This window comes from Adiantum capillus-veneris, chromosome 12 (assembly GCF_014529385.1).
Source record: "Adiantum capillus-veneris isolate H3 chromosome 12, ASM1452938v2, whole genome shotgun sequence".
NCBI classification, from domain to species: domain Eukaryota; kingdom Viridiplantae; phylum Streptophyta; class Polypodiopsida; order Polypodiales; family Pteridaceae; genus Adiantum; species Adiantum capillus-veneris.
Genome location: NC_140942.1, coordinates 33053216 through 33067093, shown reverse-complemented (window position 1 = coordinate 33067093; position 13878 = coordinate 33053216). Strand labels below are relative to the sequence as shown.

Below are 13878 nucleotides of genomic sequence, written 5' to 3'. Positions count from 1 at the left end.
CTTTGGGGCCAATATCTCTAGGCACCGAACTCCGCCGGTCCCAAATCTATTGTGATCTGTGAATTGTTTTGAAGTGGTTATTTGGTGCTGTCGCGGTTGATTCTTGACTTGGAGTGTCCAAGTCTGTTACAGCAAACTAGAGCTAGCACTATTTGGCAGAAAAGGCAACAGGAGCCAAGCTCAGCAAGCAACTTCTCAGCAAGACCAAGCCTTGGTGGTTCCCTCCAAGCAAAGATCCCCCATCACTGGTGTTTCCAACAAGCAGACATCTCTAGCGTTTTGATCCCTCATCGCCATTCCCCCCCCCCCCCCCCAGTGCCTAGCATTTTGCATCAGCACCCTCGCCAGCAGAAGACCTTCCCTAGCGTTTTGGAAGTTCAACAACCCTAGCGTTTTCTCCTACAGCTAGCGTTTTTGGACAAGCTTTCCCTAGCGTTTTTGGATCCCAGCATATGCAGCAATGCAGCGATTTTCAGCAATAGAAGAGTAGCAAATTCAGCCCATAAAGAAGTAGCAGATTCAGCCCGGTAAGAACCTCAGTTTTTAGCCTTGAAGATCCTCAGTTTTCAGCCCTAGACCTGCAGATTTTCAGCAACAAAGACCCACAGCCCCCAAATCAACGTTTTTGGCTTGATCGTAGATTTCAACCCATATTGTTTTTGGACAGCAGATAAAAGATTGCAGATTTCAGCCATTAGGTCGACCTCGTCATCCCCGTCATCATCGTCGACATAGCCTAGACTTGCATGAGTCTCATGCATTCCATTTGTACCAGATTGTGCAATCATAAGTAGACCACTCTCGCCGATGAGAGTGGGGCCTTCGGAGGAGGGTTTTACAACGTCTCTGGTGTCGTATCTCTCTTCTCTCTCTCTCTCTCTCTCTCTCTCTCTCTCTCTCTCTCAGTCTCATACACTTGCACGCACAGTGTCCATTCACTTTGTTTGTGATCATAGCATTCTCTCATTAAGATCGGAAGGCTCTACCTGCCATAAGAACAAAACGAACCTTGAGTACAGTTCGGAGCACTCATCTTGAGCAAAGCGCAAACATTCATTCCGTTGCACCTAACATTGGTATCAGAGCTTTGGTAGTGTTCTGAATCACTCAAGGAAAGAACCACAAGAATCACAAGAAAAAAAATTTTGCTTGTTGAGGTCGCACGAACCCAAGTTCGCTTGGGCGTGTCAATTCCTAATCGTGTTCTTGAAGAGTGACAGGAATCCCAGGAAAGAAGGGCTTGTCCAGCCTCCCCTTGTGTCTCTTTTCACTCATTGAGAGCGGACCGTGCACTTAACAGCCGGCCAATTGACGTGAGGTGGGAAAAAGCAACCTTGGTGTGAGCGCAAGGCCGACAAGGGGCGCGCCCGCGGAAAAGAGTAGAATTCGGGTGAAGAGAAGATCCTTCTCAAACACGGTTTGAAAGCGAAAGAAAACCTCAAGAACCTCAGAACAAAGACCCACAAGAACCCAAGTTCCTCGTGAACTTGAGAACCCAAGACCACAAGAACCCACGACTTCAGAATGGTCATCAATCGAAGCAGAATGGATACTTCGCTTGGAGGTGATGAGCATGAGAGAGGCGAAGAAGAATTTTCCCCACCAGGTGGTTTTTCCGACCCTCCCCCTTTCCCATCTACGACAAGGATTGCACTCACTCCTATGGAGGCTTTCGACAAGAGGATGATGGACAGGAAGTTAGAAAGCGAAGAAAGAATCGCAGTCATAGAGCGTAAGTACCAAGAAAGAATGGAAGTCATAGAGCGAGCAAGCCCGCTTGGAAGCCAAAGTAAGAAAAGCAGAAAGAAAGGACGACTTGGAGCGTGAGCGTGAGCAAGCGCGCTTGGCGGCCGAACAGAGCCCTCGACACATGAAAGAGATGTTGCGACTCTTTTCTTAAGTGCAGGCGCACTTTGCACAGAATCAGGAAAAGGAGACTCTATCAGTCTCTTCTTCTCCAAAGCATGACACACATGATTTGCATGATGATTTGATTGACAATGATTTACATGATGATTTGAATGTTAATGATCACCATGATGATTTGCATGATCAAGATGTGATTTCTCACAAGCATGATGATTTGCATGAAGATGATGTGATTGTTCACAAGGATGATGAGTTAGTTGATGCTTTTTCTAGCAAAGCTAATCTCGTTGCAGATTTGATCACTCACGAAGGATCGATCTTGGCTCTCGAGCCTAGGTCCCACGAACCCCTTCAAGACGAATCGATCTTGGCTCTCGAGCCTAGGTCCAAAGAACCCTCACAGGAAGTATTATGTGTTCGCATGATTGATACGCACGCATTGTTCGAGTGTTTCATTCGTGACCGTTTCCTGTATTTTAGTCAGCGTCTTTATTGATCCCTTTTCCTAGGCATGACATATTGTACGTTGAGCACATTTCACTCATGAATAAATACGAATGTATACGGATTGTTCATGAAAAGCTGAAAAGTATGCATTCAAGGACGTCACATTCCATGTCTCTTCCTTGGCACGACACAGTTGTAGAAAGAGCACATGAAAGTATGAGCACCAAGCATGGGCATTTCAGTTGTGAATTGCCACAGTTGATTGCTTTAGATCAGAAGAGAAAGATTCGATCTCATTGTTTGCGTGTGTGTGGTGAACGGTTTGGCACTCCGTCTCTTTGTTCATCGACATTGCATGCACAGTCTTTGAGGAAGACAAGCTTTTTTCCATCCTCACTTTCATGGAATAGGTATGTTCATGGTTTTGTATTGGAAATGGTTTCAGGAATTTTCAGCCATGGAGATTCTTGAAGAAGAAAGAAGCAGGACTCTAGACAAAGTTGAAGCATCGAAGGAGCCACAGAAGACTTTGTGTCGCTTTCGGCGCAGCCCAAAGAAGCAAGCGTTGCAGACCTTTATGAAGTTCAAGTACCGCACGACCCACACATCAGAGTGGGCCGGCGTAGAGTCCCTTCCAGGATTTCGAATGCTATTGGCGATCTCCCTGGACGCCATATAGTTCGGTACCAGTACCTCACTTTGAAAAGGAGGGGATGTCACGTGACACATCCAACCCTATGTGTCCGTGGACAAGCTACAGCACCACAAGGGTTCAGTCAGTCCAATCAGTCTAGATTTAGAAGTGATCTGGCACTTTTGTGAGTCTATTCATAGACCGTGCATGCCCAGTCACTTAGAGTAGATGCATATCCTCGGGTTCCACACAACATGGTCATAAGCATTCCCATCAGAATCCTTCAGGGGAATTTTCCAGTGCATTTAGCCTATTTTCCCTATTTTTGACATTTTTCACTCATTGTTTTTAAGTGACTTTTGTTGGAAAGTAGGTAGGGCAATTTTGCTAAGTTTGTATATAAGCAAACTAGAGCTAGCACTATTTGGCAGAAGAGGCAACAGGAGCCAAGCTCAGCAGGCAACTTCTCAGCAAGACCAAGCCTTGGTGGTTCCCTCCAAGCAAAGATCCCTCATCACTGGCGTTTCCAACAAGCAAACATCTCTAGCGTTTTGATCCCTCGTCGCCATATCCCCCCCCCCCCCCCAGTACCTAGCGTTTTGCATCAGCACCCTCGCCAGCAGAAGACCTTCCCTAGCGTTTTGGAAGTTCAACAACCCTAGAGTTTTCTCCTACAGCTAGCGTTTTTGGACAAGCTTTCCCTAGCGTTTTTGGATCCCAGCATATGCAACAATACAACGATTTTCAGCAATAGAAGAGTAGCAGATTCTGCCCATAAAGAAGTAGCATATTCAGCCTTGAAGATCCTCAATTTTCAGCCCTAAACCTGCAGATTTTCAGCAACAAAGACCCACAGAAAACAATCCCCAAATCAGCGTTTTTGGCTTGATCGTAGATTTCGGCCCATATCGTTTTTGGACAGCAGATAAAAGATTAAAGATTGCAGATTTCAGCCCTTAGGTCGACCTTGTCATCCCCGTCGTCATCGTCGACATAGCCTAGACTTGCATCAGTCTCGTGCATTCCATTTGTACCAGATTGTGCAATCATAAGTAGACCACTCTCGCCGACGAGAGAGGGGCCTTCGGAGGAGGGTTTTGCAACGTCTCTGGTGTCGTATCTCTCTTCTCTCTCTCTCTCTCTCTCTCTCTCTCTCTCTCTCTCTCTCTCTCTCTCTCTCTCTCATACACTTGCACGCATAGTGTTCATTCACTTTGTTTGTGATTATAGCATTCTCTCATTAAGAACGGAAGGCTCTACCTTCTATAAGAACAAAAGGAACCTTGAGCACAGTTTGGAGCACTCATTAAGAACGGAAGGCTCTACCTTCTATAAGAACAAAAGGAACCTTGAGCACAGTTTGGAGCACTCATCTTGAGCAAAGTGCAAACATTCATTCCGCTGCACCTTACATTTTCTTTATTATTTCACTTTGCAAAGTACAACTCCCGAGGTCCAACTCTCTCTCTGAGACTCTGAGTCCAAATGCTCTCTGAGAAGTGGCCCTCTGGGCAGTTATAAACTTACAAGGGATGCCCAAAAGCAAAGCCCCAAAAATTTATGTTCTAAGTACAAACCGCCAAAAGCATTTGCTACCAACTTACTACATGGATTCTCTCTCTCTCTCTCTCTCTCTCTCTCTCTCTCTCTCTCTCTCTCTCTCTCTCTCTCTCTCTCTCTCTCAAGTTGTTTTGAAGTGCTAAAAGTCTGTTCCAATTTATTCTTTCCAGTTGGTAGGTGGTACCCTCATGTTACGTGTACCATGTCCCTCCCTCATAAGAAGAGAGTAATCGCCCTCGGTTACACATACAAAGGAGACATAAAACCAAGACTGGCAAAGCATTCAGTAGCACATATCCTAATACTCACCTGATTATGGGTAATAGTCAACAATCAAATAGTTCACACTGAAGATCCGTATCCTTATCCATTGATTTTGGACAGCAATCATCAAGCACATTCACATCTTAGACTTGTCACATACGCCAAGGCACAACCTGATTCTCTAGAGATAATTTTATAGTTGACACATTGTGTACAATTAGCTTCCTTCTCTTTATTCTTGAACTATTGAGAACTCGAGAGCCCTTGATTGAAAGCTATCAAGTGCAATAATTAGATAGGCCTCTTGCCATATCATGGACATTGTGGGTCTATGGTTTTTAAGAGTAGTAAACATTACGTACATTTATCACAAGCCTCTGGAAGTAACAAAGCAAAACTTTAGAGCTCCCCCATAGATGCCCTTGACATTGCTTGCTTCTCTGCAGCCAATAGTGAGACCCTAGTGAAGAAGATGTGATACAGACCATGGTCATGATGTAGCTCCCACAACAGTGCACGAGCTTGAAAAGGACATCGAAACAAACACTACAATACGTTCAATATGCATACATGAGCAGGAAAAACCAGTGAGAAGGAGTGTTACTCTGAGAGTAAAGAGATGGAATGCAAGCGGCATTTTTCGGATGAATCTGCAAATCGCCTGAGAAGAGGCTTTGCAAGCATTTCTTCCAAGAAGTGCTGAAGAGCGTGCAGGTTGCCATGGCTTTCTTCTGCTTCCATGCTGCCTCCTAATTTCTGATGAGGTCCAAGAAGAGTGGTCTTTAAGTCCTTGAGAGCTTCCAGGCGCTTAGCAGCTGTGGGGTCAACAAGGCCATTCACGTGTTTGATGACCTTCAAGCGCAAAGCTTCTGAAGGAGACGCAGCGGCTTCTCCACAGTCGCCCGCCATAGCCGCGCTGTTTGGCTCCCGCTCAACTCTCCTTAGACACAAGCGACTGTATTCTTGGCGTGCATGCTGCCGCGGACTATTATTACCAGTGTAGCCACTCAAATGAAAATTTGAAGTTTGGATGAGGTTCCCGCATAGAGAGCAGTTAACGTGTACTTAGCTGCCTCCGGATGCCAGTGTACACTTATCGGATGTAGGAGAGAGTGCCACGTGGCCCTCTCCCTTACCCGCCAATATAACGGAAAAGGGGGGAAGGGGGGGGGGGGGGGGGGGGGGGGGGTATATATGGATCATAGATAGTATAGATTAGGCATGCATGCTCCACCAACGAGGTCTATGGACTGTTATGAATGTAGCTACTCAAATGCAAATAAGTTTGGAAGGGGTTCCCACGTAAAACACAGTTAATGTATATAAGGTATGAATGTTTTGCCAATGAGATCTACAGACTATTACCATCATAGCCAAATTGAAGCTTGGATGAGGTTCCCATGTAGAGCATAGTTAATGTGTATTATGTCTTATAGCCCATCTTAGGCATCATATGATGCCTAGTTCTAAAGGGTATACTTATTACAAAGTACTTATATCTTTATCTTGTTCCTCTATACATTTCTTTGAGCGAGCAAGCACTCTCTTGTTTCTTTTTTTTGCTACTGACTTTTAGAGAAGGATAACTTTGGATACCAACAGGGTTTTAATTGGACTTTAGCTTGTGGAACAGTGATGTGGAGCTAATGTAGAGTAGGAGGTGCATCCTAACTCTTGGGACTCTCAAGAAAAGTTAACTTTCTAGATATGTAGAGTGGTTTGAAAGTATCTCCTTCAGTAGAATATATGTCTTTGGGACCATAGCTTAGAGGTAGGGATTTCATTGATGTAATCATGATCGTGTGATTACGTTAATAACTTTGGTAGTTACACAAGAAAACGTGATCACATTAATTGTTAACGTGACTTTGATTATGACCTGCAAAAACCCACAGAGCTGGTTAGTCCGTTGGACTTTTAATTTTCCCTGCGGCGGGTCCCATCGGGCATTTGTATTTTCCCGACGGACCGCCATGTAAGAGGCAATGCTCAGGGGGGGCCCGTCGACAAAATAAAAAAGCCCGACGGGCGTAATTATATATAGTAAACAGCGTGCTTACCGCGGTCCTTTAGATAGGCAAATCCTTGGGGAGTGTATTCGAGTGCCGGGTATAGTCATCTCCTTGTGAATTGACCTAAGGTTACAAAGTCACAGGTCCTTTTTTTGGGCCGAACGTGATTCTTAATTTGGTAACCACTTCTAAAAAAATTTAATTCCTTTACCGAACATAAAGGTACGAAACCAAAACGATTGAAAATTTGGAGAGTCATGCTCATTGCGACGAAGTCATTGATCCAAATTATGAGGGTTGTAATTGGTTTTAGAAGATGAGCATATGTAAATGACAAGTCGATAGTCAAGGGTTGGATGTCTTGTACTAGTGTACCGGGCATATAAAGATCCTTAAAGTCTTGCATTTTTCACCATCATAGAGTTGAGTTGATATACAGTGTCACTACACAATATAAGAGCTATAATCCTTAATTGGGTGAAAATAGCTTTTATATATTAAATTGGTTGCATAAGGAGACCATAATCCTTCACTGGGTACAAGTAGTCCTCAAATGTGTGATTATATTGAAGATTTATTTGCATTAATTCATGCATTGGTTTATACAGAGAGTGCAATATGTATTATGAAATATTATTAGTACATGACATGACCAATCATATATTTTATTTCTTTCGTGTGTTTTTTGTAAACAACTGACATCGTTCAGTGTAGAAGTTGTTTATTCTTTGTAGCATTTGAAATTAGATGTGGCTTATTGTTTGCAAATCAAAGTGGACGTATAAATAATCATCATATAATAATTGCATTGAGAAATTCAGAGCATTGTTGTAGTTATTATGTCGTTTGCTCACAACATAGGTGATCGATATGTGAATTGACTAGCGTGTATTGAAAATCTCATATTGTGCAATTTTGGTTACTTTCATAGTGAATGGTTTTTTAATATATATTGAAGATAAGAAAAATGTTTAACAAATTGAACATCTAGTTCTTTTGTCTTCAGTTTTAATTTAAAAGCAATGGAGTAAAATGTCGACACAAGTGGTACGAAGAAGCCAAAGAATAAAAAAACTCCTAACAAAGAGTGGGATTATGCTCACAACATATGCGACCGATATATAGAGTGGCAATATAAATTTTGTTTCACAACAAAATCAGGCGGTGCACCACGTATTAGGGACCATTTTTTGGGTGGCGTTAAAAGGAGATGTAAGAAATGTAAACATCCTCAGGCACCTGCAATTGCAAAGCGTTTGAGAGAAGAGCTTGCCAAAAAGGGTGGCAAGAGACGAAAGATATATAGCTCTGTTATGGATGCAAGTCAAGAGCAATTAGAGCCAAATATTAACTCCGTTGATCCTGTGGTGACACCAACTAACCTTAGAGAATAGCTTGCGCAGGGGGAGGAAATTTCAAGCGGCATTCCTTTTAAGCGTCACAATGAAGGTGGACTTGGTCAAATGCATCAAAAATCATTGCATCAAAGCTTTCGGGTGCAGTCTTTGGAAGAAGCACAAACTGCACTCGCCAAAGCAATATTCTTCACTGGAAGTGCTCTGGTCATGGTAGACAGCAATCATTGAAAGGCTGCTTGGAAGAAAATCGGTGAGTTTGGCCCGGGATTTTCAGCTCCTCCTTATCACACGATACAAAATGTTTTCTTGGACAAATGTTACATCGAAGTCAAAGAGCATGTTGGAAAAATAATACTTGGGAATGTTTCGCTTTCAGGATGCACAATTGTGAGTGATGAATAGTAATTAATAAAGAAGTGCTTTTCACACATTTTTGCCAATGGTTGTAATACGCACAACTTAAACTTGGTGCTGAAGGACTAGTACACTAGCGAAGAAACCACATGATTCGCCAAAATAATTGACATTGCACGTCAGGTTGTGAAATTTATCTTGAAATGACAAATAGTGCTCAATTTGTATAGAATGTGCATGTCAATGATGTTGAAACTTCCTGCTGAAACTCAGTTCTACATGCATTTTTATACATTGGAATCACTTCTCCGCAATAAGTGCAATGTGATTGGCACATTCAATTGCACAGCCTTTGATGAATGGCAGCTTGAGCAAAAAGAAAAAGTGAAAGATAAAATTACATATCTACGTGGCAACGTAAACAAGGTTGCTTGGTGGAGGAGTGTAATGGATGCAAACCATGTAATGATGCCCGTTATGTTCGTGATTTGCAACCTTGATCAAAGGGTGACAAATTTGGGCAAAGTGTGGATGACATGGTGGTCAGTCCAACAAAGTCTTGAAAATCCCGAAGAGCTAAAAGAGTCTGTAGTAGAGAAGAAGTGGCGACTACCATTCTCTGGCAAACAACGAACAATTTTGGCCAAGTATTTTCATGTAAGGTGTAGTCCACTCTATAGCCTGGCTTACATGCTCGATCTGGAGTATTGGAATTTAGATATGATGTCCAATACAGAGGTGGTCAACGATTTCTATCACGTGGTCAACATGTTCTACTCCGATGTCCATGACCGAATTGATTGCATCAAAGAAATGAGTGCATTTAGATTAAAAGAAGGTCCTTTTGCGAATGATTTTGTACAGGAAATGGCAAAAGAGCAACCTACATGGAAGTGGTGGATGATGAATGGTGGAGAGCAATAATTTACCTTATGTCCCCTTGCAATGAAAGTACTCGCATAATGTGCAGCAAACTTAAGTTCAAAGAGAAACTGGAGTATGTACAAGTATGCTCACAACACTATTCGCAACAGACTATTAGCAGACAGAGCGGATAAACTAATGTATATGTTTTGCAATGAAAAGATATTGAATCACATTAAAAATGATGGCTACGAGGAGGAAATGCCAACCTGGTTGTATGATTATCAAAACGAAGACGAAGAAGAGTTCAACGTTGGTGTATCTCAATGCATTATAGACGAAATAGAAGAGAATCTGATAATAGATGTGGAAGTTGAATTACAAGGAGATCCATAACACTCAAACTTAGAACTAGATAACAACTTCACAGATTGGATATAGCTAAACCATTATAAAAGACCATGAAGTAATATTTAATGTGTTTTGATCATATACAATGCTTCATATTTGCAATTATATATAGTTTGTCGATCTCAATTGTGTTGCTCTGAAGTAGCATCTTGGTCACCAAACAGATTTTTAATTGTGCTAGGGGTATCTTGGCGGGTTTACTTGAATTTATACTCATTTGCCATGCCAAACATAATATATATTTCTTGTGGAATATCTTGTGAACAAATTGCGCATCGGCTACTATTTTGCATTAAATGAATAAGACAGACGAAGTGATAATAATGACCATATGTCAATGTATAATATCCACTCCAACCATCAAAATTCTTGTAGCAAACTGGACATTGGGAAGATGAGGATGCATCCGAAGTAGATGAGGAGACCAAATCTGGATGCGGGACAAGGTGGTTGATGTGTGTCCCTTGTACAGGCGGAGGATTCACTCACTGTGTTAGATTCTAAACGTCTTGGCTTAAGCAATGAATGCTTTTGTCCATATGCACCTGTGTTGGGTAGCTATAGAAAGCCATGTTATTTCTGCATCTTTCTCCGCCAGCTGTGTCCTGTAGATATCTTTCTCTCTCTTTAACTGTAGGTTGGTGTCTTCCACTATCAATGCTAGCTCATCTAGGGTGAAAGTGACACAACTCTCCCTAATATCATGAGTGGCAACAATTGTCGTCTTTGAAGAAATGTCTACTGGTCGTTGTTGCCCAAAGTGAACATATGACATTTTTGCAAAACATAATGCACAATCTGCATTGTGCAGTGGATGGCCATAAACTTCCAAATAGATCCTCTTAGCGTTTTCTTTGATCGCATCGTGGAGGCACTTCAATACCTTCCACCTTCCTTTCTTGATCTCTGCGTCCTCACATGGCCATATTGTTTTGATCATGTCCTTGGTCACTTATGTATTGATCACTTTTCATTGCATGTGGTTTAAATTTGCCCATTTTGAGAGTCGTCGAGCAATGCGCGTCGCTTGCTGTGCCGACATACCGTGTGCTAGAGACTTCATGCACTAAAATGCATTAACAACCGCTTGTTGTTGATCATCAGGCACTAATTGGGTGCCACAAACTTGTCTTTCATCGGCCATTTTCTCTTGGAGCTGCAATGGACGAATAGACAAATATTCAATATCATTGACAAAAATAGGTTCTCACAATTCAACAATCTCATAGATGCACAAGGTAGCAACATCTCGTCCACTACATAAGATGTCATAGCCGAGTAAATCAAATCACACCTAATGCGACTAAACAAAATCACAATTGTCGGACCCAATTGAACCACAAGACAAATTTGAAATACCCCGTATAACACGACAAATTTGAAATGACTAAAGATAATTGACTCAAGGAGGTGAACCACTCCAAACCAGATAATACACTTCAATAAAAATGAAATACCCCAGACAAGACAGATGTATATCATAAAAATGTTTAGATCGGATAAAAAGATGGTGCAAGTTCAACAAGCGATCGTTGGACAGGATTAGGGTCTGTCTTTAAATGTTCTTTGAAAAATATCAAAACGTCAGATGCATTTCTTCTTCGTTCTCGCTCTCTTAACTTCATCCAACAATCTACTTTAATCTAAATGGCCCTCATAACATCTTAATCGGGGTGGTAAAAAACTTCTTCTAGAAAATAAACTTTCCTGGCTGCACTCCAAAAATCTATCAGCATGTCGAATAGATAACCCAATGCATAAATGTTGCTCGATTTTGTGTACGCATTTGTGCACCATGGATCGTATAGTTCTGGAGCAATCCACGGTCACCTAGGCATCTTTGCATCCCTTGCTCTTTGTGCCTCCAAAACTACACAGTCCGACTGTCCGCTTGGATGCAGATAATTAATTGACACGCGCTTAGCTGGCGTTCTGAGCATCATTTCTCAATCAATGATGCCGACCCTAAACCGACTTAAAGACTTCAAAAAATTGTGCAAGATTATATTTATTTAGGTTGATAATCATTTTGACTTTAAAATGGTATGTTTGCTCATATAAAATACAATAAATATAAGTCATTCCTAATAAAATTGTCCAGATCTAACAGAACATGTTAAAATTATAAAACAATTCAAAACCTCTTGGAAAATACATTCATTGTGATGTATATATTATCAATTTTATTTTAACTCATTTAAAACATTGGAAGTATACAAACCGGGCTAGGAAATTGCAAAGAATGTCTTGCTCTTTAAAAGATAGAAATAAATATTTAACATGCAAATTATGTGCAAAAACTTTTTTACATAAAATTTAAATATATGTAGCATTTTAAATAGCAATCATGATTGATGCTCTTTAAAAAGATAAAAATGAATATTTAACATGCAAATTGTGTGCAAATTCTTTTTTATATAGAATTTATGTAAATGTGGCATTTAAAATAGTGATGATGATTGAGGTCCTTTAAAAAGGTAAAAATAAATATTTAACATGCAATTGTGTGCAAATACTTTTTTGCATAGAATTTATGTAAATGTATCATTTAAAAATAGCGATGATGATTGATGAATAAAGCATTCTTTTGAATGTATTATATAATTTAGCTAGTATATAATTTCATAAAACACATAAAAACAACAATAGCAAACAATTCAAACATTTGTATATGAAATACTCTTCACGGTTGCGTTACCGACCAAGTATTTCATATACTTAATACTTAAAAAAATTAATTGCACATGCACATACAAATGGTATGACGTTCGTATGGCCGGGTGAACGACCTGAACGCCACATTTATGCAAAAACAGATACTTCTAACAAACGACACTCAATTAACCGCGTTATCGATCGATGCCTATATGTTTTTTGGGAAAGGGGAAGGGAAGTTGACTCACCATTAGGATATTAGATTCACCACGTTACCTACGTAGTACCCAGACAGTAAGCCAATACTTACCACAAGGACACCATCTTCCCCACGTCACCGAGGTGATGCCCCCGTGCTAAGCATTGTTCCATAGAATAGCTTACGCACACACTCCCATTGTGTGGTAAGATGCCTTAGGATTTCCGTGCAGTACAACAAAAGACACGCTACCACACAACACATACACACACATAACACATACCCGGGTCATGTGGTCAGGTACTCCACTATTGCTGCGCATTGCGACGCAGAGAACGCTCCCACACAACCCCCTCTCTTCTCTCGACGTACCTGCAAAGGCTGTCGTCTCTCTCTCTCTCTCTCTCTCTCTCTCTCTCTCTCACACACACACACACACACACACACACACACACACACAAGATGACTCAAAGAATAACGCCTAGCGGGCTCGATCGAGGCCCTATATATATAATTATGCGGCCCCGTCGGGCTTTTCAATTTTTTCGGCTGGCCCGCGCAGTTAAACTGAAAAGCCTCGCGGGATTTTTGTGGGTTTCCGGGTCGCCCTAAATCGGATTCTTTGTGATCATGTTAACTGTAATCAAGTAAATGTGTCAATAAGACCTTGTGATCACACAAAACTTGTGGTAATTATGTAAATATTAAATCCTTGCTTAGAGGTTATGGTGGTTAGAAGTATCTTAAACATATGTATACATACTCATGGATTTGGGTACATCTCAATGTATAGAGATTTTCTTAATCAAGGCGTTTGATATCAAAAATTCAAAAATTGTTTGGGATGATGCTTAAAGCTAGGAAATGTGTGCCTTTTATAATAAAAAACAATATTTACATGATTTAAATCTTATTTTAGTGGGATTATGTTGAGATTTCCCAATTAAACCCAAGTCTTAGGCTACAAAGTTTAAGGATGGTCGCAAGATGTTAGGGTGAAGTTAAATTAAGCTAGTGGGTATCTCAATTTCATTGTGTATAGTGCATGCGTGCATTGTTTTCGTATCTTACTAGATGCATCCATGTCATATTTCCTTCTCTCTACTTTGAAAAATGGTTCTCAATTTCTGATTTTGTGTCTCACCCTTCCATGAATGACTATATTGCCTTTGTTGAATTCACTATTAGGATATATGGTCAATTTGGAGTTTGAGGCCAAATGATATTTTGTTCATGTGTAAACTCTAAGAG

General features: G+C 41.0%; 1 protein-coding gene across 1 annotated transcript in view; it reads right to left on the bottom strand.

Moving 5' to 3' along the window:
- Positions 1–5795, bottom strand: part of LOC147445550 (uncharacterized) — a 121915-nt gene extending 116120 nt beyond the window's left edge. Inside the window, exon 1 of the mRNA XM_086525030.1 lies at positions 5379–5795. Coding sequence (XP_086381156.1) covers positions 5379–5683 — 305 coding nt within the window. The 5' untranslated portion in view covers positions 5684–5795. The remainder of the gene's footprint in view (positions 1–5378) is intronic.
- Positions 5796–13878: the final 8083 nt, after the last annotated feature.